At 33.5% G+C, this 27,025-nt stretch overlaps 2 protein-coding genes across 2 annotated transcripts; both read left to right on the top strand.

Annotated features, from left to right (window-relative positions):
- Nucleotides 1–10,208: 10,208 nt before the first annotated feature.
- LOC105777438 (uncharacterized) lies at nucleotides 10,209–14,631 on the top strand. Its single transcript, XM_012600710.2, has 13 exons — nucleotides 10,209–10,440; nucleotides 10,640–10,875; nucleotides 11,176–11,252; nucleotides 11,355–11,514; nucleotides 11,627–11,651; nucleotides 11,895–11,984; nucleotides 12,599–12,770; nucleotides 13,146–13,219; nucleotides 13,672–13,741; nucleotides 13,846–13,917; nucleotides 14,027–14,160; nucleotides 14,242–14,315; nucleotides 14,385–14,631. Exons 2-13 carry the CDS (start codon nucleotides 10,641–10,643, stop codon nucleotides 14,477–14,479), a joined length of 1,278 nt encoding a protein of 425 aa, XP_012456164.1. The 5' UTR covers nucleotides 10,209–10,440; nucleotide 10,640; the 3' UTR covers nucleotides 14,480–14,631.
- A 10,195-nt stretch (nucleotides 14,632–24,826) lies between these two features.
- LOC105775423 (uncharacterized) lies at nucleotides 24,827–26,520 on the top strand. The gene is made up of 4 exons (XM_012597940.2): nucleotides 24,827–25,600; nucleotides 25,661–25,887; nucleotides 26,041–26,195; nucleotides 26,444–26,520. Exons 1-4 carry the CDS (start codon nucleotides 24,827–24,829, stop codon nucleotides 26,518–26,520), a joined length of 1,233 nt encoding a protein of 410 aa, XP_012453394.2.
- The last annotated feature ends 505 nt before the right edge of the window (nucleotides 26,521–27,025 follow it).

The raw sequence follows: 27,025 nt of genomic DNA, 5'->3' as shown, positions 1-27,025 counted from the left end.
TCTTGTTTTGCATTGTCTCTAATTTCTTTCATTAGATCCTCACACCAAACGTGATCGCCCTTTATCTGTCCATCATATTTTTCCACTTGCTTTGAAAATAATACTGCCAAGCAAAAATATGTTTCTTTCATCATCGAGGTTACCGAAAAATGACATTTCCTCTTCAATACAAATTTGATGTAATCTGCTAGGTTCATTGTCATGTGCCCATATCATAGACCCCACAGTACGATTGAGTCTACTGGTCGAAGGGTATGTTAGTGGGGTACGTCGCACCACAATCATTAATGGCTCACAAGTTCTCTAACATTTCATGAAAATGATGTTGCACGAACTCATACCCTGTCAAAGAAAATAAAAAGTTTATCCATGAATAAACTAACATTGCCAAGCGATTAAAACATGATAGTTGAAATATTAAGGAATACTGACTGCCTTCTCCCCTACCCTCTTGCGAATGAGGGAGAGGAATCAACATTAAAATAATAAAATAATAATATACTAACGTAAAGTGTCTACAAGTGTGAAAGGTCAGTTGTAATATAATTGTACAACGGGGTATGGAGTACTCCGAGGATCGAACCTAAGAGAGTCAACAATTGAGCAAATTCTAGCTATAAGTATGCAAAATAAAGAGTCTAACTAACTAATTGCTAAACACTTTAGTACGGTAAGTCATAAAATCAAGATTAATTATACTAATTTACCAACTAATTAACATAATTACTAAATTGTAAAATATACAAAGTTATTGAATTAACCAATGAATGACAAGTGATGGTTGATTGATTTTGATGTGTTTCATTAATATTTGAAGTAGGGATATAAATTGCTTAAACGCCTAAAGTGGTATGTTTTACCTTTTGGTCTCAACTTTACCAAATTAGACAAACTCATTCGGTTGATCTCTCAATCTCATCGGCTAACCCAAGACTGACGAATTGATGCTCAACAAGATTACCTCTTGGTTTCACTTACCTAGATATTCCCTTAGGGCATAAATCCTAAGTTTTTAGGTTTATTCAATTTAGTCTAATTTATTACAACTTAGTCCCTCATCCAAAAATCAGCTTACCCACATCTCCATTAACCAACCCCCTTAGAGTTTAGTTACCCTTACTAAAAACTAAGCTAATGAATATGAAAGAAAATGAAATAGAAGTCATTAACATGAAGCTTAAGAAAGATGTGAAAGTTTAGGTTCTTAATCCAGAAATCTTAAAAGCAAAACAAAGATGAGTATTTAACAACAAAATCAAGAACAAGAAACATAAAAAGGTAAAGTTTTTAATAACTGAAACTAAAGGAAATTGAAATACATTAAATTAAAGGCTGAAATGTCATTACAAACAAATGAAATTGACTAAAGTGTAAATAAACCCTAGCTACAATGATAACTAACTTAACTTAAAGTGAAGCAATAAGAAGAAGAAAAATTGTAGAAAAATAAACTCTACTGCTAAGGAAGATGAAAAATAAGAAACCCTAGAAATGAAAAAAAAAACCTAAGAGAAACTAAGCTAAACTAAAACTACAAGTGTGTATCCTCTCTCTTCAGCCAAAATTGGTTGTTTTTAGAAGCAAAATTTAACCCCTTTTGTGACCAAAATGCCATTGAACGACCTTTATCTGATTGGTGCTTCAATTGGACAAACACTACCTTTGGCATCATTTTTTGTCCCCTTCAGAATGTGGATGTCGTGATACCCAAGGTAGGATATCGCGATACTGTAATCAATATTGAAATGAGGTGCCCCTTAGAATGTAGATATCACGATACCCAAAGTGGATATTCCGATACCAATGTAAGTGGCCTTCATCCCTGGTTTGTTGGAGCTATCGCGATTCTCATGCCCTGATGTCATGATACCCCTTTCTTCGGTGATGTTTTTACACAATTTTGGGCCACTGTTAAGTACCTACAACACTCAATCAGGCGCTAAGGCCCTCAAAGGCATAATTGGCCAATTTGGGTCTCAAAACAAGTAAAAAGATACATTTACACTTATTAAATTGGAAATATATAGTTTATACTAAACTACGAAAAAGACGTTAATTTACCCGAAAATAAGCTCATTGAGTATAACGGGGAAGCCTAATTTGACATATCAAATTACGGCAGATCAAATACATACCCATGTTAATGACTTGTGTCCACTAACTATCCGAATGGTGTTGCTCGTGGTAGTTAGCAGCTATATGTCTTGTATAATACCTATAGTGTGTGTTGTCCCAAAAGCTTCTATGTCGTTCAATTGTAGCCAATATTTTGAGTTTCCTGTCAAAGATGGCACATATATCAGGTTACGAGACAACATGCCTTCTCAAGTTAGACAGGAAGAAATCCTAATCATTTACCTTTTCTCCAAAAGTTACTATAAAGGTTATTGGCAAGATTTTTTTTTATTACCATCCTGTGTAGTAGCCAACAAGAACCGATGCTCATACCTCCCATACAGAAAGGTGTTGAGGATTGGAACCAATGGCTTACAGTATTAAAATACTTCTATGCATTACTCGAAAGTCCAGAAGAAATTATGTAAAACATTTTTCCCACGAACCAAATAACCGCAGAAGTATGCAGGCTCAATTTGCAAATCGATTACAAAACCTGGTACATACTAATGTAGTACCTGACACTATTGTCACAAATCATTATACGATTTGTCCCACCCGTTATGCATATTCTCCATGGACTTATGTTTTGATATCTACGTCTTCTGGTACGATGGCATGTAATCGAATTGACTACAGATATTGATAATTATAACCAAAATGGGAATCCTAAGACTCACTTTCACCATAGGTAATATAATATCTGAGATCATGTCCAAATCCAACTTCAAATGATCATGTGTCATACCTACAACAGCACGAGTATTTCAAAATTAGTAATTCAATTCATATATTAGGCCATTATACGTTTAGATTGGACAATCTTGTCATGTATTTCTGACAACACAAGTATGTGTAACATTATATTTCTTAATTATCCAGAACCCCATCTTCTTTCTCACATATTCCAAGATTTTCTATGGACATCTACTGTCACGCATTGCGCACTTGACCTCAAATTTCTCTAACCGAGATTTAATAATGTAGAACTTTACCCTGTGTTTTATGTTGTATCACTTCATTGTAGCGAGAAAAGCATCTTTTGAAGAAAAATTCATCCTCACTTGTAAATCGCCTACATCTAATGATAAACTCGCATGGCTCGATCTTCTATGAGGGGGTTCTAGAAACTTTAACCCACCTTCAACTAAAAGGTCCACATTATGCATATGGGTCAGAGGTGAGTATGCCCTAAAACATGTACTAGTTTCTCCAGCATTGTTCGGACCTTCACCATCGGAACCACCATATTTTGGTTCAGTTGGAATTGGTTCTGGTTTAGAAAATAATGCAATTTTTGAACCATCCGACTTGGACCCCCCGAGTTGGATCGTTGTCAGATTTAGTGCCCTCTTCGATCTCAACCCCAGGTGCGTGTCCAAGGTTGATGTCCCTTCGTCAGTGTAGGTTGTAGGGAGCACATCATCCCTTCTTGTATACCAACCATTACAGGAAAAATCACTTTTGGATTGCACAACGCTGGAACTTGATGGCATACCCATATAAGTGTTTTCGACATAGAACATCGACGTCTAAAAGTTGAAATAAAAAACACTAATAGAATATTGTATCAGGGTAGTTTTGGTTACCGACGAACCTCGACTGGTGGATATGATGTGTGCTAAAGTTAAAATATTAAGCTGAAATCATTGAATGTCTTCCCATTGATAAATCCAGAATTTCATAATGAGGGCTTTGTAACAAAGTAGTGAACCCCCTACACAACATTGTGGTTGGACTTTCAGCTTCCTATTTCATTCCAGCATTAACTAGAATAGTTGTCGACCTCTGACCACCTTCATCAACGTCGACAAACTCGGCATATAACTCAAGTATAGGTGATCCAGTAGCATTATGCGTCTAGAACATCGCCTCGATTGCCATTGGGCCTCTAACATTAAATATGTCATATTTGACGGAGTCTACTGATGTTAAATATCTATACTTCAATGATAATTTTCTACGGCTCGGATTGCCCACTTTTTGCCTAATTCCTGCTTGGAGCTTTAAAAATTGAATGTTCGGGTTGAAAGTTAATTGTGTTGTGCAGATTGATGAAAACATGATGTCCTATATTGGTATCACAAATTTCATTGTCATAATAAATAACATCATTAATTGGTCCACTCATTTTCAACCAAATAACTTGTTTCACATGTTTAAAACCAAAACATTTTGCAAAATAGTTTAGTACTAATTATCCATTAACAACAACGATGAAACTTACTTGATATAATTACGTGTTTAGGTCGATTTGTGAAATTCAATTCTTTCACGTAAACAACCTTATCCTTACATAATTCTCCTTCTAGCGATAGCCTACTCAAAATTTTAGGCTAGAACATCTTTTGCAGTACGACCACTCACTTTGTTGCAAATATTATCCCAAATATAGAACATAACTTGACATGGGTAGAACAGTTTGGACATTACAACTCTAAAAGATTTTTTTTATGAAAAATGCATGTTGTTAGAAACGTTTTAAAAATAAAAACTATAGATGTAGACCGGGTTAGTTTGAAAATAATACCCCAAAATTCTCGAGATATCTAAAAAATGAGGACCAAGATTCTTGGGTTCTGGAAAATTTTTATAGGGTAAAATTAGGAGGAAAAACGCCTCACTAGGCGTGCTCTTCCAATGCGTCTTTTTGCCACATCACTGAAGACGCACCTTGGGAAAAGCATTTTTCCTCTCCCATTTTTGAACCCCTTTAAAAAGTTTCTAGAACTCAAGAATTTCGGGATATTTTCAAATTAACCGAGGCATAATGTTATATTCTTTTTCACTCGTTGCCCACTCAGTTACCTATATAAAAGGGGGTTTTGGTCACCATACTCCATCAACTCTCTTGGCCACCTCCCGTCCCCCTAAAAACTTCTCTACTCCATTTCTTATATTTTACTTTCAAGTGTTTAAATTTTTCGATGAACAAATTTATTTTTGTTTGAAGGAGACAATGTGCTAGTTTTAAAGTGTGTTTTAGTTCACGATTTCATCTATCGTGTCGAGGGGAACCACTACATTAGAAGCCTATCACATTGTAACTCAGGCTCCAAGTTCGTAATGCTTATATAGTCACGAGTTGTAGTCTAACTACGAGTCCTAGTTGACAGACGTTAGTGTGTGGTCACGGCTTGGAGTATGACTCAAGAGCCCACTTGAAAGTGGTTATGCGGTCATGGGTTCAAATTCCGACTCAGGAGCTTTGTAAGATTGATAAATAAGTTTGAGATCATAATTGTAGGGATAAACTCAAGGGCTTTCTGGTATAATCCACTAATTGTATTTTCTCTGTCACCACTAAAGTCAGTATCGTCAACCTCCCTTTTACCCGAAACTGGTGATAAAGTTAGGGGCAAGTGCACTATAAGGGGGCGAACGACTATCAATTGAACAAAAGCTAAAAGTCGTTTTGGTCAACAATAATTGTTGTGATTAAATTAGTCATTAATAACTCAACTATTGCTGTCCTGACTCTACCTCCGACTTCTCTCCACAGCCACCATCGCTCCCCCCTTAACAGTGCTCTTGTATCCAACTCTGTTACTATTTCAAACAATAAAGAGGTTATGGATCCTGCTTTTAGTGGTAACGGAGAAAAATTGTAACTTGGTTATACTAGAAAGTTCTTAAGTTTTTCCCTATGATTATCATTTCAAAATTCTGTATTGGGTTTACAAATCATCCTCTTCTTGTAACACCCCAAAACCCGGCCTAGAAGTTTAGTCCAAATTTTGGAAGTCACATTGATCACCGAAGTGATCGTGGGAAATTTTAGTTTAACAACCCGAAAATATTACATTATTAATAACAGAACTTACAGTCCAAAATCATTTACATAAAATCAGATTTACGTAAAACACTTTATTAACCAGTTAAAAAAATGTGACTCTTTCGAGACCTTCGTATACCGAGTCCAACTCAAAACACATAAATGTACTTGAAAAGGGAAAACACTAAAGAGGGTGAGCTTCACGAGCTCAGTGTGAGTTCAAAAGGTGACAAAAAATAGACTTGTAGAACAAAAACCCAAATAAACGTAGGACTTAGAAAGACCCATCCAACCCTACACACCATGCATGTGGACTAAACCACTCAAATAATAATGCGCAACAAAGCTGATGTATATGTTGTATAGTGCGATAAACCATTGTACAGATAGGTTGCAGTTTAACTGCCAGATCAGAACAGTCTTCCTTCTCTTCACAACCAAAACCCTAAAAGTTTTATGCAAATGCATGTATGCAAATAGACGTACAGAACCAAAATGTAAAATTTTCAGACAGTCATTCGGGCATAGAAACTCACATCTAGTCAACCAATTACAGAATTCCTGTGCAATCACAGAATGCGCACCACACACAACCATAAACACACCAATCAATCAGAACCAAAAATGAATATAGTCAGTTACCCGGATTCAGAATCAATTGTATAGTAACCTGAAGTAACAATCAAATAATCTACTTAAATAAAGTTATATCTATATAACTCACACTAATCTAGGCCAAATAAAAGTCCCGATCACCCTTGCTAAGACTTAGTTAGGAGTCAGAACACACAAAAACACAATCAAGCTTTAATTTGACACAGACCAAAATTTGGCGAGGTCGTGCCACACGGCCGTGTGCTTCAGCCGTGTGGAAATGCCTAGGCCGTGTGGGGGTCAACATGCCCAAATGGAGGGACACACACCCATGTGGAAGGAGGCACACGCTAGTGTGACCTAGGGATATAGCCGTGTGATCCAGCCAAGTAACTCTCTGTCTGTTTGTACTAAAATAAAGTGCAGGGCAGACACAGTCGTGTGTCCAAAACACACGCCCGTGTGGGATCCCTAAATCCCCAAATTAGCCATATGGCCGTATGGCCAAGCCGTGTGGCACCAAATTACTAAATCCCTAATTCTCAAACACACACGACCGTGCGCCCAGGGGGCACGACCGTGTGAAAATTGACTAATTTCCCCAAATTAGCCACACGGCCGTGTGGCCAGACCGTGTGGCACCCAATTTAGCCTAGAAACCCTAAATCCCAATTGCAGACGACCATGTAAACTGCCCGTGTGGCCACCATGTGGTCACGAAACCACACTAAAATTGACTCAAAGTCTCATTTTTCGATCACTAAAATGACCCCTAATCAAAGTATTTCAGAAACACACCATAATAAATCAAATTCATGCTATTTAAAGCCAATACAAACCTCAATTGCTTAACTACCAAATCGCACAAAAAGGGTTGTCAAATTTTAAAGCATTTCGGTACCGAGTTATACGGTTCAAAACTTGCTCATAATGTCGAATTACCCAGAATCAATTCAATATTTCAATAACGAGAAAGAAAAGTTCAAAACCCACACTTGATTCGCAATCAACACGCCTCGAACTCAATCGACCCTTGTAGGTGACTTAACCCGAAGCTTTTGTCGACGAAAGAAAAAGATGTAAACGAACCGATGCAACAAAAATGATCCAAGAAGAAAATGAAAGAAAATTATTTGTGCGAAAAAAAATTAAGAGAAAAAGAATAAGAGCAAAGGGAAAATGTTTGATAGAGGAAAAAAAGAATGTGGACAAAAAAAAGAAAAAAACTATTTCTTCCCTTTTTCAGAATAATAAAAATACAATTAAAAAATAAATAAATAAGTAAATATCTTTAATTTAAAACAAATTGAAGTCGCATAAAAAATAATTCCTCAAAAAAAGCTCGAGGACTCGAACCCATAACCTCAAGGTACACTGACACTCATCCAACCTCTAAACCAGTAGGCCCATTTTGACACTAAAACGCAGAAATTGACCAAATTGTACGATTTAGCCACTGACCCTAATTATAAATCTCAAAACTCCTAACCCTAAAATTTAGGGTGTTACACTTCTAGTAAAGTGGAACTTAAACCTGTGACCGCATAATAATTGTCAAGTGGGCTCCCAAGTTATACTCCAAACCATGACCCCATATTAATATCTGTCAACTAAGAGCCTTTGTTTTACTACAACCCGTGATTGTATAAGCACAGTGAACTCAGAGTTTGATTTGCAATACGATGGTCTTTTAGGGCAATGGTTCCATCCCGACACAACAGAAGAAATGTATAGGTCTCCCAGTACTATCGCATCACTGTCAACTGAAATATACCTTTGAGATTTCACAATGTCTACCTCAAACACAAACACAAATAAATCGGCCTCCCATTATTTCTACCTTAAAACCTACAACCCAAAAATAAACTTTTAAAGCCCTAACAAAACCCTAAAATCCACTTACTACCTTAAAAATCTTAAACCCTAAAAAATCTAATAAACCCTATTGAAACCTTTAAAACTTTTAAAACCTTAAACTCGATTGCGCGTTTTCACATTCTCTATTCAAAATCAACTTATTCCAATAAATACACCAGAAATCGGCCTATTCCATTAACTTTTAAAAAAAATCAATCTTTTTGGCTAATTTAACCTATTTTGAGAACTCATATGAGATATTACAAAAATATTCATGTTTTCTCAATGTAAAATTAAATGTTACACAATTTTTTTATTAATAGAATAATCCAATATGAATTATGATTAATAATAATAAAGTGACACTTACTCGTATAGTTGAAGGGCCCTTTTGGATGGGCGGTGTGTTTACCTGCGGTTAATGTAAGAATAACGGGGATGGTGAGATTAGATACTGTAGCGTGAGATAAAAAGAAAGCTAAATGCACCACACTAGAGGTAAATGCCTATCTAAAGGGGCTCGACGTCAAAATCGGTGCGGAGGAATTAGACAAAGAAAGAAAAAGGTAAATGTACTTGAAATGTCACTTTATTCTAAGGACCTGATTAAATTAGTCCCTCTACTATTAAATTGACCAATTTAGTCTTTGTATTATTAAAAAGGAATCAATTAAGACCAATTTTGAATAGAGTTAACACTTGCAATTTAAAAATATCATTTATTGTTCAACGTAGTTAATATTTTTAAAATTTTGTGGTTCTTTAAATTAAATCTTTTGTTTGAAACTAAATTACGATTGAAACAAGTAATTTTCAAGATTTTTTGTAGTAAATGTTAAGCGTGTTACAATTTGAACTTATTTTATTCTTTTAATAGTATAAAGACTAAATTGATCCATTTAATAATAGAAGGACTAGTTTAATCTAATCCCTATAATATAAAGACATCCCAAATACTTTACCGGAAAGAAAAACCAAAGCATCGCATGTTAAGGAAAAACGTAGAAATGAAGATTTTACAAGGTTTAGCTGAGGTAATTTGTACAATGAAATCTTTTATATTTAATAATTTTGAAGTTTTTATTTATTTTTATTTGTTTCTTATTTTTAGTATCTAGTAATTATATTGAGTCTCAATTAAATTCAAATTAAGTTGAGTTGAGTTGGATAGGGAGTAAAACTCTTCCAAATTATTTTTCTATCTAAAATAATTCAAATTCAAAATCTTTCTTAAGAGACATCAAACTTCTTATCATTCATTCAAACTCGACATTAAATCACATGAATTTTATTAGCAATAGTTCTTATATTGGAGCTTGAATTTTTTTGTCCAAGTTAACAATTGTTCTTATATTAGGGTTTGAATTAGGCAATTATTTTCACATCGAGGTTAATTGTTTTTTCAAATTAATCCCTAAATTTGGTAATTATTTTTACATCGGGCTAGAATTTTTTATCTAATTTTTAAAGAAATATTATGGACTAACTTGAATTAAAAAAATCTAAATTTTAATGTAGAAATAATTGTTAAGTTGAGAGACTAATTTAGACTAAAATAAATTCAGCCCAGAATATAAAAAAACTATCAAAATTTGAGATTAATTTAGAAAAAAGTTGGAGCCCTAATATAAAAACACTAAATTTATACCAAATAATGCATTAATCTAAATACAATATAAGCAATAATTCTTTAAATATTTAAAAGTTTCAAAAACCATTAAATATAGCTTAAAATATTAACTGTTTAGGATAATATATAATCATTACACTATAAAGTGAACATGAAATTTAGGCTGAAAAGAAGCAACGGCTATATACTTTGTAGCAGTAGGGTTTTCCTTTTTCTAAAAATGATAATATTATTTTACCTTAAAAAAGAAGACAATTTTCTTGGGTGCTTGGTGGTCTTCTTAATAGTTTTTTTTTTCTTCAAAAGAATGTTCCTAATAGTTTACTTTAACGTGTGACCAAGGAGATTTTTTTTGGTCGGATTTTCTTTTTTCTTTTCAAACCAAGGAAATTCATTGTACCTATATATTTATCAAGATTCAATGTGAAGCCTCGAATTGCATTCCAGCTATCTGGACCTGAAGCAAAAGGTTTCAAGTTGAACCCTCTTTTTTGTGCACTTTTACCGTATATTTCCTTCTTATTTGTCTTGCATTTCATGGTGTTTTTTTTTGTATTCGAAATTTGTTTTTTTTCTCTGAAAATACTGGTATTCTAGTTCTGTATGTGAATTATTGAAGACCATATATAATGAAGTTATTAACAGCAATGTAATGCTGGAATTGGCAGAATGAGTGGGTCTGGTGCAGCAGTTGAAGCTACTGTGATACAAGTAAGTTCAAGCAACTCTGAGCTTGTTCAGCGAGTGGAGGCATCATTTGAGGCAATGAACAATGTAGATTGTTCTGAAGAAAGGAAGAAATCACTCCGAGCCAGATACTTTTATGGCATCATCTTCTTGATTACTAATCTTACCGCCTGGTTCATCCGTGATTATGGCCACACTACTTTCCCTCCACTGTACTGTGAGTCAAATAGTCCTTTCTGTCCTCCAAAAACTTTCTAGGATTTTGTTCACAACTTTAACTTTTGGTTTCTAACTCTACCCTCTGTTGATTCAATGCTGTATTAGCTAGATCTTGATTATAGCAGCTCATCATCTCACTTAGATTCAACTTTTTGGTCTCAAATTATTGTCTCTGTATTTGTATGTGCTATTGCTGAAGAAGAAACTTGTTATGAGTACGGTTGGAAAATATTAATATAATTACATGTTCAATGTTACTTCTCCATAATTTTATGTGGCAATCATTACTTTTATACAGATGAAAAAGCTTGTGGAATCCATGGAAGTGATTGTTTTCAAACATTAGGAGTTCTCCGTGTGAGTTTAGGGTGTTTTGTATCTTTCTATAAACACTTCTTTATCCTTGTATTATTATTCATTCCTTCGATTCTTTACTTTCCAATCTTTGAAACCAGAGTTCCTTGACATAGAAGTCAGATATTTTTCCTTCTCATGTTTCTTACTACATTTAGCACAAGAAAACTGTATGACGCTTGCAGTAAATGGCACTCAGGATGGTGGGCACTAAAGTTTTTCCTATTGGTTGTGTCAATGGTGGTTCCATTCTTCCTTCCTCCAGGTTTTATTCAGATATATGGTATGTTTGCTTTGTATGCCAAATCTAAGAACTTGAAACTGTAAGCATGCTAATATGACTACCATGATACCATGATACCATGAACTAAGGAGCTTATTTTCTCTTCTTGCAGGAGAAGTTGCTCGCATTGGTGCAGGGTATTCTCTTTGTACTTTCAACTTTAATTTAAGTGCTTATAATTTTCTGAAATTACCCCCAACTTTATTCTTCTTTGCGTCCTATATTACAGTTTAAGTTTCAATATACTTGTTATGGTTTCATGCTTGCTTCTCTTAATTAATTAAAGAATGCCACATATCATGTAGTGTATCATTCATTTTTTGCAGCAAAATAATATACCAATCAGATTAAATATGTTGTTTTCCGCTCATATGATTCAGGATTTTTCTCCTTCTGCAACTTGTAAGTGTGATCGAGTTTATCAGATGGTGGAATAAATATTGGGCATCTGATGAGCAAAGTAAACAAAGGTATTTTCCCCATTCTTGAGGTTATATATCATTCAGATTAGGAAGTTTATGTCTTATCACAAATTCTTCATATCCTTAATATCATCTGTTTCCCAAGACAACTAGTGTATGATAGGTACAACAGAAGTATAGGTGTGTTATATTATACACATCAGTTGTGTCCCTTGAGGAATGGTAAGTATTTCTGCCTCCAAAAGAAACAGGGAAATGTTTGCCTATAGTATACTTTGTCTATAGTTTGGTGATGAGGGACGGAAGTGCGCAGTCAATACAATGATTATACCATTTATCCTCTTTTCAGATGGTCCGCTGAATATCAAAGTAGAAAAGACTTTTTACAGAATGATATTGCTTTTTCTGAATGCCTATCCGGATAAAACATCCTACATGAACCTTCATGACTTGCTGCAAAAGTGTGTGTATTTTGGAGATAGTAGCATTAGATCTGGAGTGAGCTATGGATGGAGGTCAAGAGACATTAAAAGCTTTATCGTATCAAGTTATTAGAATTATATTACATAATTTGAGGATTTGAAAACCTTTTTGGCCTTTCTGATTTCCATAAAGTTGAGTAAGTATTTGCTGACGATTCACTGTCTTCTTTTCATTCGCAGCTGCTCCATCGCATTATTTACCTCAACAGTTTTTTACGTTGCTTCCATCTGTGGAATTGTGTCCATGTACTATTTTTATGCCCCAAGACCATCATGTTGTCTCAACATATTCTTCATTACGTGGACTGCTATTCTGCTCATAGTGATGATGGCTATGTCCTTGCATTCAAAGGTATGATTCTCAAGAAATGAGTTTCTTTGAAATACCATTCATTGCTACATGAGTATTTTTTCTGCACTTCTTTCTGATGATACAGACAATATAACCTCTGTTGAGAAAGGGGAAGAAATGACTAGCATCACATATTTGCAGTCATCAAGATGATGATCTTTATCATGTAACAAATATGACTGTGTGAAACATCATTACCATGATGTTTTGGCTTTTATTCACCTTCATTATAGCATGAATCATCATCCACTACCTATACTGACATGAAACATTCAAACCTACTAAATATGATTGCTGTGGACTTTATGCATTATTTTCCTGTGCTAAAGATTCAATTCATCTAAAATGAGTACTGCCATTGCATGCGTAATGCAGGTTAATCGAGGACTTTTATCTTCAGGAATTATGGCTGCTTATGTTGTTTTCCTCTGTTGGTCTGCTATTAGAAGGTTAGGAATTCCTCACCAGCGGCAATTCCATGCATTTCTCACTTCAAAGTTTTACATGGTGCATTAATATAACTCCAATGAAATCCATATATTGATTGTGGATGGACATAATTCACTTATATGGGCGTACTTTTGTTTTAACTTTTAATTGTTAGATATGTGCTGACATTTAAGATCAAGCACTCAAAAGGTAAGAGGAAGAGTAATTGCATAGTATATGCTTGATTAAAATGTCATGTGAAGGCTAAACTTTATCCTGCAAATTTAATGCATCTTCTGAAGTGTTCTCTATATGTTTTACTACATTATGATGCTTTGTCTTTTTTTCTTTTCCCATTTAGTGTCCAATTTATGTTATTGCTGAATATTAAAGGAGCAAATCACTCAGTTTCATTGTTTGAGCTTGAGGGTCAATTACTTGTATCATAATGTTTCACCTCATGTGTTTTCAGTGAACCAGCTGATGAGAAATGCAATGTACAAAAGCCAAAAAATGGACATGGTGATTGGACCACCATACTTGTAAGAGTTGCCAATTCATAGTTTCTGCAATTTTAATCTTCTATGTCGAACTTGCAAGCAACTTTTGTCTCTCCAAATTGATGGAATAGGTGCATCATTTTCAGGGGTTCCTGATTGCTATAGGTGCTATTGTCATGGCAACCTTTTCAACGGGGATTGATTCAAAATCATTTCAGGTAAATAATTACTCCATTAACTTTCTGAAGATTGGTGTTTCCAATTTCCATATTATTTTGGTAGTTGTGTTCTGATAAGAAATACTTAACAGCTCTTACGGTTTTCCAGTTTCGCAAAGATGAGGTGAAAGCCGAGGATGATATCCGTTATAACTACGGGTTTTTCCACATCATATTCTCCTTGGGAGCCACGTACTTTGCCATGTTATTCATCAGCTGGAACCTGGAAAACTCTGCAAGCGAGTAATATATATTAATTTTCGCAGTTTTTGTAAGAGTATTTTTCTAGTGTATATATGCTTCTACTCACTTTGCAACAATCAGATGGAGCATGGATGTTGGGTGGACAAGCACTTGGGTGAAAATCATCAACGAGTGGTTTGCAGCCAGCATCTACAGTAAGTGAATCCCTGTTTTGCAATTCTTTTGGAATTTGCTTTAATATCTTCTTTTCTTTTAATATGCAGTGTGGAAGTTGATTGCCCCAGTTGTGAAGCAACAACCTAAAGTGATGAACAATGAGGAGTCGGTGCAGCAGATAAATAACTCAAACTCGCCATGATTTTGTTTTGCTGATTAAATTTTATCACATCTTTATTGTTTATTTCTTTATTCTTTCCCCCACTTCTTTTAGTGGCTGGTTTTACTTGTCCAACTTGTGCCTTTAAACTACGTAAAATACAAGCAAATATCCAGAAATCTATACCATTAGTATATCGAGAATGGGTAGCTTTGAATTGTGATTAATGACGCAAACTAGCCTCATCCCTCGGGTCTCAAAATAGCCTTGGCAAGTTGTCGTAGAAACTGAGTTTCATCTTTGGCGAGCCATTTGCCAAATAATGGCCTACGGAAACCGATGATAAATTTTCTCTCTACTATCCATGGACTATTTGATTTAGGGATGGTTTAGTGGTCAAAAAAGTTATTTGAAACGTAATCTTTTTAAACTTGATATTGTATAGAATTTAAATGGTATTTTTATTCATATATGAAAGATTAATTTTAAACACGATTAACCTGTAAATTTTAATTTTAATGTATAAATCATATTTTAGATATTAAAATCACTTATAAATATAACTGTTAAAAATTAAAATTTTCATAAGATAATTGACTCAAATGGCAAGTATTTTTCTTTCTCATGTATTATTATTACCACAAAATTATGTTAATATTATTTTAGTATTAATAAATATTCAACTTAGGCTATAATAAAATATATATATAAAAAGCATGGTAATCTATGGTTAGTATTATAATATATAAAATATAATTTCTAAATATTTTAAGTAATTAATATAATTTATTTTTAATTTCAATTTGAATACATAAATCATGAATATAATTTATAAAAATGGGGAGCAATTTTATAATTTGACACTTAAAAGTAGCTTTTTAAAAAGCCAGAACTTTCAACTTTTTAGTTTGCTTGAAGAGTTTATTTGAAAAGTTGGTTTGACTTGAAAAGCTGACTGTTTAATATTACTTATGGGTCAAAAGTTGTCTTGAGAAGTAATCAACTTATAAATTTGCACTTAATTTATATAAATTATAATTTTGATTTATATATTGGAATTAAGTTTTACAAATAATTTATATTAATTTCTTAAAAGTATTAAAACATATATTTTATATATCATAATATTAATAATGAGTTACCATAAAATATTTTATTAAATTTGTATTATAATCTATGTTGAACATTTCTTAATATAATAATAATGACATCATGGTACTAATAATGACTAATATTTTCTATTTAACTCAATTAATTAATCCCTTATGATTTTTTTTACTTTACACGAGTTATATTTATATGTGATTTTATTATCCAAAACATGATTTAAATATTCAAATTAAAATTTTAAAAATAATTTATATTAATTTCTTAAAGTATTTAAAATCAATATATTATATATCATAGTATTAACAAAATTAAATATCATTTTAAATTAACTTATTTTTACATTATATTATAATGTCTAAAATAAATATTTTAATTTTTCAAACAACATTTGAAAATAATACTAAATACAAAATCTTAAACTAAATTTATCAAAAGTATTTTTTATAATATCTTTCAAAAGCAATTCTAAATTATCCTGTAGTATTAGCTTAGCATTATTGTTTGCAAAATGCTTGATTTAGAAAAAGTTTGAATTGGAAAAGTGTGTCTAAAGAGTATCGTAAAAAACCGAAAAAAAGAAACATATAGTTTTTACAACATATATCTTTACCTTTAGTATGTAAAAACTACAAATATTTACCATTGAATTTTTTAAATAATTCTTTTTAATTAAAATAATGTATTAATAAAATATTTTACCATTAACATTAGAATCCTTATTAAAGTAAAATTCCTTAATTTATTAAAATATTAATAAAATATTTTATAATTAATGTTCAAGTCCTTATTAAAATAAATTTCCTTAATTTATTATTTTATTAAATTAAATATGAATATTTTTATTTTTAAATTGATAAAATAACTTATTGTTGATAAATTTTAAATTATTCAATATTTTTATCCAAATAAAGTATTAATTATTTTTACTTCCATTAAAATCAAAGTGCTTTTATATATTTTATTAAATTAAACATTAACTAATTTTTCTATTAATTATATATATAATTTTTTATTTTAAATTATTTTAATATAACAAATTTATTTAAAAATTCTCTTGATAAAATTTGCATAAATTATTTCAATCTTATTTAGATATATTTTTAAGTGTTACAAACTTTAAAAAAAAAAGTTTCTAAATGACTTAAACATTCTACAAAATTTTTTGAAAACCCCCAAGTCTTTTAAAATGTTTCTAAGCCACATTTTCTAAGTTCTCAGTTTTGTCTTGAAACACAAGCATGTCTCTCTCGAGACAAACCAACATTGAAGCTAAAATTGCTTCAAAGGAACCCTATATCATGAAAAAAGTAAGGTAAACTATAAAGGAGCCTTGTCTCGAGAAAATCGAGCAATTGTCTCGAGACACATAGCATATTGTCTTGAGACAAGCCTATTGTCTCTTGAGACCTCAAGCTCCAACGATCATATTTTTATTCTTATTGTCTCGAGACAAGAGGTTTATGTCTCGAGACATACTGCTGCAGACTACTTTAAATACGCGAAATAAACACTCCTAACCGCTAGAAACTTTCTCCAACAGCTCTAAACGCCCATAATTCAATGAGAGCTTATAAATATCATTCAAGGACACTCATATGAAGACAAAAAACAAGTACACAAGGATCAAGAGCTTAATTCCAATAATTTCTCATTATTATTCTTATTTTCTCTTGTACACACTTTTGGGTTTAGCTGTTATTCATTCTTTCATGTGTTTTATTGTTGTGAGAGAGTGCTTAATTGTTATATATCAACCTTCTAGAGGTGATAATCCTTTCAAACTTTATTTCTCATTTTTGTGAAGATTTACTTAAGGTTTTGGGTAGAAAATCTTACAAAGAAGTAACCTTATCTTGCTTTTTGAAAAGATAAAAATTGTAAAGGTTAAACATTGTCCTTGAAAGGTCCAAATCTAGTGAATTTGAGAAAATTTTAGTTGTGGTAAGCTACGGTAGTGGAGGTAGACAATTGGGGCCAAACCATTATAAATTCTTGAGTCTCTATTATTTTTCATCTTTGCTTTAATCTTTATACACCAATTCACCCCTGTAACACCCTATACTCGACCCGATTAACCGGATCCAAATATAATATGTCACAATACCTACAGACTTAAATTTTTTTTACAATTTACATAAGTCATACTGTATGTACTTTTAATTTATTTAAAATCCTTTTTAGGACAATAAGTTTGATTATAACATTTATCGTTTGTCACAAACTTTCAAAGGTAAAATAAAACCTTACATCTTTGATAAAATAGACACATTTGTAGCATATATTACTATTTTTCATTTGAAAAACATATTTATATAAACGTCCCCTTGTATGCATAATATTACCCTCAGTCTACCACCATGTCATAACTCTGGCTTGGTCCTTCCTGACACACTGGTTCAATTTTCAGACCTGTATACCAAAAGACGCATATAAGTTCAAAGGAACTTAATGGGTCTCACTCATTATTACCTTTCAATGATGTAAAATTTCTCGACTCAAGGGTTTAGACCCCCTCTTAGACTTAGGCGAATACCTTCTGGTACTTGATTGGCAAATAATCATACGTCAATCTCTGCACTTAATCATCTTATACTTTTCTCACCTGACTGGTGGGTCTCAAACTTTACACCATACTTCAAATCCCATTGCACAATCTCTTTGCAATTTGTAGTTAGATGCGATTCCCAAAACGATACTCAACGAATACTACTCTTGACGGATTCCTTTACAGAGCCCAGTAATTATCAAAACACCAGTTACATTGTATCTTCAAATCAGTTCAAATAGACATACTTAAAAGAATACATGGTTTTAATTCAAGTAATAGAATCCTAGATAACTTCAATACAGGACCTAAGAAATTCGAAGTTTGGCAAGCACTTACACTACCCCATATTTCAATACATAAGGTTCTTGTCATAGCAGATCACTAAAAGTAGATTCATCAGTTGGTTACTCTTGTTGAGAATTTTATTAGAAAATGCCTCACTGGCTTACCCAGATCTTACTCGAGGCAGACTAGCATCTCACCACTTGATCATTATAGAATTCACTCTATGAATTTCCCAGATAATTCATCACAAAGGCTTTCTAGAGGATTCGCCACAAATACTTTCCATGAAATCCGTGTTTACTGTCTCAACGGACCATCTCAATGGATGCCATGGGGTTTCTCCCACATGGTTTTGTACCTGCATGCCCTCTTGGCATATTATCATACGATGTCATGGCCATAGACTTTCCACAGATTTATTTCGTGATCTGTCAGTCCAGTTAGTATTATAGCTTTCATGCCGTAGGCTACACAATAAATCTTTATTTTCACAGTGACCTACCTGTTCAGTGAGCAATATACCTACCCTACTGGAAGCAACACAAACAAATATATTTCTCACTTTTTTACATAACCTTGAATTGTCAGGTATTGAATCATATAACAGGAAAGTATTAGGTAATGACTACACACATACTCCAGCAATATCTTATATCACACAATGTCATATCATGTCGCGCATTGTTCACTTAATTTACATATTTGTATATTCCTCTTACAAACACATATACACATAATTACATGACATGCATGAGTTGGGTTTAGAGACTCACCTTTACCTCGGCCCAGAGCTTCTGCTTCGATAGTCCTTCCTGATCCGACAATAGCAACTACTTAAACGATCATAAGATTTCCATTAAAATCCTCATTACAAACACTTTAATAACATTTTAACTACAAGCGACCCTCATGCAAGGTCTTCTTGTAACACTCTTCCCTTTTATAGTCGTAATGTGCAAAGTTGTAAGACTTACCAGAAGGCAGAATCATATACTCATTAAACGAGATCCCAAACTAATCTTAACAAAAATAAAAATAAAAAGAAGAGAATGTTGAGATTAGAAAGAAAAACAAGAACATTAAGCAGATAGAAAAACCATTTGAAGTGTCATCTTCCCATAAATATACTCTCGATCCCTTGATTTCCCTACCAAATCCAAGGTAGGTACAATAATTCGATCCAACCAATATTTGTTTTTCGATTTCCCAAAATAAACTTCTCAATATATTTTCAATTAAATAATTTTCTCAACCCAATTCTCATTCCGTTAAAATCATGACGACTTTATTGTAAAAGAATCTATGAAAAAATATATTTAATTGTTCGTATTCAATGATTCACTATGATCAAATGATTTATTTGCATTTTCGAACTTCATTTAATTTGAAAAACATAAATTCATTTTTTTTGGTCATTTTCATTTTGGAGAAAACCACATTAATTTCCAAATGATTCCATTTCTCATTATCATCTTAATTTTGGAGAAAATCATAATCATTTCCAAATGATTTCTCATTTATCCATTTTCACAATTTCTATTCATTTTTGTTCATTTGATTCAACAAGTAAATCATTTCTAGTTTCAATGAGCTAGTAGAATGACCGATTGGACATATGAAATTAACGCTCAAATGATTATAATTAGGTTTCAGCTCTTCGCCTATTAATTATAAACTCATTTAATCATGAAGTCATTCCACTGTGAGCTCTCTCCAAGGCATACCATTACGAAAGCAACTCAATCAGTGCTTGTCCAATGACCTTGTAATAAGTGTGTTACCCTCATAGGATATCCTTAATCTCTTTGGGATAATATTCATTCTCTTAATACTATCCTATTTTATCTCATGAAAAGTCAATTACTATCAAATAGTAACCAAATCATTCATCACAAAGATGAACGACCCATGGCCACGTTTACTTTTCATCAATCATGTAATGCCAATGAGAGGATATCATTTACTGTGTTGAGCTATGAATTCCACTGTTGTGAATGACGTTGCATACTGCAGAAGCTGTAAACCCAAAACACTAGCTTTCGGTTTCTTATCAATTCAAACTTAAGCTTTTACCTACATCAAAGTGTACAAATCATGCATATATAGTTTGTCATCCACTCAAGATTTAGGTATGTTACACTATGAACACTACAAGTGAATAAATCAACAAACGAATTTAGGATCTATTGTTCTTGGGTTCAGTCCGATGTACTATCAGTCCAGTTAGTCAAATCTATGTCTCTACCTAAACAAAATATCTCTCCAATTAGACATGAATTAGACGTGATAGACGACATATTAGTCTTTCAATTGGTTTGCTCATTTCCAATTAGAATAATGAAATGTTTAGCTTTGTCTACTAATATAAGTTGTCTTTCCGTATTACGATCCGACCACGTAATAACACTTAGTAGTAGTTTAAACATTAGACAACCGATGAGTAACATTTTCTTCTATTTTGCTTAGCATGCAAAAACCACAATAGGACAATCATACAAAGTATATTAATTGAATTAGTGAATTTGTTTTATAAATCAATATGTTCGAAAAATTTACAAGTTTACAAACAAATATACTGCACTTAAGACAGTAGATCCAACAACGAGTTCTATTGGCAATGAGACACTTTATAATAGCAGTTATGTGTTTGAGAATGGTCAGCGGGTCAAGAAAGGTGTTGAACGTCACGCTCAAAATCCGCAAGGTGACAGTCATAAAGAAGGAGGCCAAGACCAACCACAAGGCGATGAGCATGCTCCCTTAGCAATAGTGGACTTGTTTATGTTTTTATTTTCTTTGGTTGGTAAATTTTTTTAAGGTGTTTATGTTTGGATTTTAAGAATGATTTCCTTTAGGATATTTATGTTTTAGAATGATTCTTCTTTAAATTATCTAGTGTCCATACATGCTCTTTCATTTCTTATTGTTGTGATTTTTTTATCTTTTTTTTTTTGCATTTTCTTCGAAATGATTTGATTTTAAAACGTTTCTCTCTTGGTATATTTCACCTCATTTTTGTTCTAAAATCAAAGCGTTTCTCTCTTGGTATGTTTCACCTCATTTTTGTTCTAACTTTTTATATACTAAAAGGGAAGGAGTATAGCAAAATTTACTTAAAAGCAATGGCAAAACATAATTTCAAATTTTGAAAATAAAATTGCTAATAAGTTTTGATTTGTTAACTATTGATTTTGAAAGCCTTTTTTCTAAATAATTTCTTTTATGAAATTCAAATCATTGTTTGGTCAAAAGAATGTCTTCATAAAGTGTTTTAAAAGGAAGCTTAGCTTGAAAATAACATTTGATCTTTTGCAAAGAAAATTTTTCAAAAAATTTTATTATATAAAAAGAAGATAGATTATTAGGTTTGATTTTTATTTATTTTGGTATAATAAACTTAATTATAAATTTCCTTATTAAATTTACATAAATTATTATATTATTCAAATATATTTTCAAGTGTTACAAACTCAAAAACAAAATTTTTAAATGACTTAAACTTTCTACAAATGCTTTTGACAACCCCAAGTCCTTTAAAATATTTCTAAGCCATATTTTTCTAAGTTCTCAACCTTGTTTGGAGGCACATGCATGTTTGTCTTTAAACAGACCAACATTGAAGTTAAAATTGCTTCAAGAAAACCCTATCTTGAGATAAAAGTCATTTTGTCTCGAGCCAGCCAACACCGAAGCTAAGGTAAGCTATAAGGGAACCTTATCTTGAGACAAAAGTCTTTTTTTTGTCTCAAGACAATAAAACATCGAAGCTGAGATTTGTTTTAGGAGAGCCTTGTCTCGAGACAGCCGAGAAAATGTCTCAAGACATATAGCAAATTGTCTCGAGACAAACCTATTGTGTCTCGAGACCTCAGACTCCAACAATCATAGTTTTGTTCTTCCTGTCTTGAGACAAGGGGTTTATATCACAAGAGATACAGCTGTAGGCTACACTAAATGCGCGAAATAAATGCTCCGAACAGCTAGAAACTCCCTGCAATATCTCCAAACGTCCATAATTCAATGAGATGGTATAATATCTTTCAAGGACACTAATATGAATACAATAAATAAGTACAAAAAGATCATGAGTTTAATTCAAACCAATTCTCATTATTACTCTTATTTTATCTTGCACACATTTGTGGTTTTAGTTGTTATTTATTCTTTCAAGTGTTGTATTGTTGTGTGAGAGTGCTTAATTGTTATATATCAACATTCTAGAGGTGATAATCATTTCAAATTTTATTTCTCATTTTTATGAGGATTTATTGATAACACTCTAGAATAACGTATTTTTATGTATTAATTATGTATTTATTCTGAGTATGATCCTGCTAATTTGAGCTATTTATGATCTTTTATCTCATAGAGACTAAATTTGAGGCAAAAGCAAAATTAATGGCCAAAAGCATGAATTTAGAGATAAAATGGGTCAATGTCCGACACAAGGAAAAGTTCGTGCCAAAAGTGCAAGCATGTAGGACACAAGGGTTGAAATGCAAAAAGAAAAGATTTTATTCTATTAAAGTCTATTTTAATTATATTAGGATAATTAATATTGAGATAATTATTAAGGATTATTTTTAGGATTTTATTTTATATTTATTTATCTTCAATTAAATGTATTTATCTTTTAGGAATTTAAGTAGGATTAGACTATCTCCCCTAGCACTATAAATAGGGGTGAAGTGACTCAAAAGGGGATCCCATCTTTTTCTGTAAACACTCTCTCCTCAAAAGTCTAGGCTTTTGTTCTTTTCATATTTCTTTTCAATAAAATCTTTATTTTTATTTTATTTATTTTCTTTTCTACCACAACCATGAGCCACTAAACCCATCTAGCCGAAGGTTGTCAAAAATCCCCAAAAGGGTTCATGAGGCTTAGAATCCGTACTTAGCCTCCTCGCTGAGTATTCATCATTTCACTGCACTACGGGGTTGACGCTTCCGTCCATATCCCTAAAGAAGTAAGCTTTTCAACGTATGCAAAGGCTGCCGCTTTGTATGTTTTAGGAAGGTTGCACAGTCAGTTCGTTAGCTTACTGCGTCAGAGTTTGGCGAGCCCAAGAGACAAAATGGCGTGGGATTCGCCATTGAGAAGCGTTGATCTAGCATAAGACGATCCCGCAGAAGCGATTGTTAGCTAGAGTCAGGTTCCACCATATCGTAAGTCTAAGTCATTAGAGCTGGTGGTCGTAGGCATCCTCTTCCACTATAACTGGCTTATTCGATTTGGGAAGGATCATCTAAAAGCCGAGGATTGAACCCAAGGCGGAACGAGACAACTAGAGGCTGGAATCTCCCATAAGAATTTCCTTTCTTTCAATTCTATTTTTAATTTTTCTAATTTTCGATTCAATATTCTTAAATTTGTTTTTATTTTATTTTTTGTTTTTAAATCCAAACATTTAATTCTGTTATTTTTTTTATTTTATTTTTTCAGGCACGTAAGTTTTCTTGGGCAAGATTCTGCCTAGGATTTCACGGAACAAGATATTTTGCAAGTCCAGTCCCTGAGGATTTGACCCTACTTCCCTTTTACTATTCTTTTTCATTATTTATTAGGGATAGGATATTTTTGGTGCTTTCAACGACCACATCAAATTTTGGCGCCGTTGCCGGGGACTGGCAACGTATTAATCTTGTTTTTTGTTTCTTATGACCAGATCTGCTCCAGGTACTCTTGCGTTCGATTCAGAAATTGAGAAGACAGCTAGAGCCAATCGCAAGGAGACAAAGTTACGGAAAAAGCAGTCAGCGGTGGTTGGAACTCAAAATAACCCACCGCCAGAAATAGAAGTCGACGACGAAGCTGAGTCTAGGGTTAACGAAAACCCTACTCGAACACTTGAAAGAAAAAAAGTAGAAGTTGACTCACTAGAAGAAGTGCTTAACGCTAGGGTTAACGAAAACCCGAATCTCGCACACCAACCAATGGCTCAAACATTCGCTAACTGGCCGAAGCTCCGACAGAACAACCGCCATTGTGCATCACGTATCCTACTATGGATACTGATTTTGAGTTGAAGTCAGGTTTAATCCAGTTATTGCCAACTTTTTGTGGGTTACAAAATGAAAATCCCCACAAGCATTTGAAAGAATTTCATATGGTTTGTCTTAGCATGAAACCTCAGTGGGTAACTGAGGATCAGATTAAATTGCGTGCTTTCCCTTTCTCCCTAGTAGATTCTGCTAAGGAATGGTTATTTTATTTACCCCATGGATCTATTACAACTTGGGCTGATCTATCTCGTTTGTTTCTAAATAAGATTTTTCTAGCTTCTCGAGCAGCTGAGTTAAGAAGAGAAATCGTTGGAATAAGGCAAAAAGAAGCTGAGTTCCTTTACTGTTATTGGGAGCGGTTTAAGAAGTTGTGTGCAAGCTGCCCACAACATGGTATAACAGAGCAATCTCTCCTCTAATACTTTTACGAAGGTTTGAAGCCCATGGAGATGAATATGGTAGACGCTGCTAATGGAAGAGCATTGGTCAACATGACTCCCCAACAAGCGAGAGACTTGATCTCTACGATGGCTGCAAATTCTCAGCATTTTCGAGCTAATACTGACCCCCCTAGAAGGGTTCACCAGCTAAGTAATTCAACCTTAGAGGATAAAGTTGATAGACTTACTAATATTAAGAACTCTCTTATTGCAGAAAAAGTGAAGACATTTCGATTATGCAGAATATGTACTACACCTGATCATGCAACTGATGCATGTCCCAATTTGTATGATGATACCACGACCCATCTAGATGCTGTGGGAAATTTCCTTGGGCCGCCACAAAGGCAGTACGACCTCTACGCTAATACCTACAACCCAGGGTGGAGGAACCATCCTAACTTAAGCTATGGGGCAAATCCACGAAACAACCAGCCATACCAAAATTGGTTTCTGCAACAGTCGCAAGGTTCAGGTAATTTTCTAGAAACCATGGTCAATAAGTTAGCAGCTAATGTTCTTGATTTTCAACAGCAAAATCTTAATTTCCCAAAAAAGATGAAGGATTTCCAACAGAAAATCGAGGCATCCATCAGAGAGTTGACCACATCGATCGAGAAATTGACCTCTCAAGGGAAGCTGCCGTCACAAACAGAACCAAACCCTAGACAAAATGAAAATACAGTGACGTTGCGAAGCAGAAAGGTATTAGAACCAATTCCTGACAGGAATCTTGCTCAAGAAATCGCCCAAGAAAAACCCGAGAAAGACGAACAGGTCTGACTGAAGCTTCCATTACCTAAAATTCAACCTCCATTTCCAGAACGATTCAACCAGTGTCGAAGAGGTAAAGAGGATAAGGAAATTCTTGAAATATTTAGAAATGTCGAGATCAATATTTCGCTGTTGGACGCCATCAAACAAATACCGCGGTATACCAAATTTCTTAAAGAGCATTGCACCAACAAGCGAAAATTAATAGGTAATGAAAGGGTGAATGTTGGTGAGAATGCATCTGCAGTGTTACAGCGGAAAATGCCGGTAAAATGCAAGGATAGGGGCATGTTTGCAATACCATGCAAAATAGGCCATCTGGGAATTAAGAAGGCTATGTGTGATCTAGGGGCTTCTATAAATGTAATGTCGTATTCTATTTATGAATCACTTAACGTAGGTTTTTTGACAAAAACAGGTGTTATAATTCAATTGGCGGACAGGTCTGTTGTGCATCCAAAAGAAGTCCTTGAGGATGTTCTGGTAAAAGTTAACGAGCTTATTTTCCCTGCAGATTTTTATGTGATCAAAATAGAGGAGGATAGCACTCCTGGATCTTCAGATCTCTTGTTGGGTCGACCGCTCCTTAGTACAGCAAGTACTAAAATTGATGTTTGAAGTGGAACTCTCACGATGGAGTTTGATAAAGAGATCGTAAAGTTTAATGTCTACAACGCCATTAGCCATCCAAGCGAAATCTTGAGCGTAAATCGTATTGACATAATTGACTCTTTGGTGGAAGAGAATTTTGAGTCAATTTATGGAGATAATTCTAAACTTGATGAAATTGAATTTGTTAATGAATTATTATCTCCAAATACTAAATTGTTACCTTCTGTTATACAGGCATCAGAGTTGGAGTTAGAACCCGCAGAACAGGCAAGGAAATTAGACATCCAAGAGTTAGAAGAAATTCTCAATGATGCCTACGAGAATGCTCACATTTATAAAGACAAAAAAAAGTTGTTTCACGATAAGAGAATAGCTCAGAAGCATTTTTCGGTAGGACAAAAAGTTTTACTTTATAAATCCGTGTTAAAGTTATTCCCAGGTAAGCTTCGATCACGATCGCAAGGACCTTTTATTGTTACTAAAGTGTTCATACATGGAGTAGTTGAAATAGAGAGTGAAGAATCTAGAAGGCGATTTGTAGTCAATGGCCAGCAGTTGAAGCCGTATTATGAGAATTTTCAAGCCCACACGGTTGAGAAAATCCATTTGGAACCACCATAGAACCAATAACGGCGTCGAGCTAACGACGTTAAACAAGCGCTTGTTGAGAGGCAACCCAATTTTTATTTTTATTATTTTTTTTTCTTTACTTTATTTATTACTTTATTTTATTTTATTTTACTTATTTGGATATTAATAAATTTTTCTTCTTTTACTTAGATAAAACAGAGCGAAAATACGAAAAAAAACCGTTGA

Source organism: Gossypium raimondii, chromosome 10 (assembly GCF_025698545.1).
Source record: "Gossypium raimondii isolate GPD5lz chromosome 10, ASM2569854v1, whole genome shotgun sequence".
In the NCBI taxonomy this organism is placed as follows: domain Eukaryota; kingdom Viridiplantae; phylum Streptophyta; class Magnoliopsida; order Malvales; family Malvaceae; genus Gossypium; species Gossypium raimondii.
This window is presented reverse-complemented; position numbering and strand designations above follow the sequence as displayed.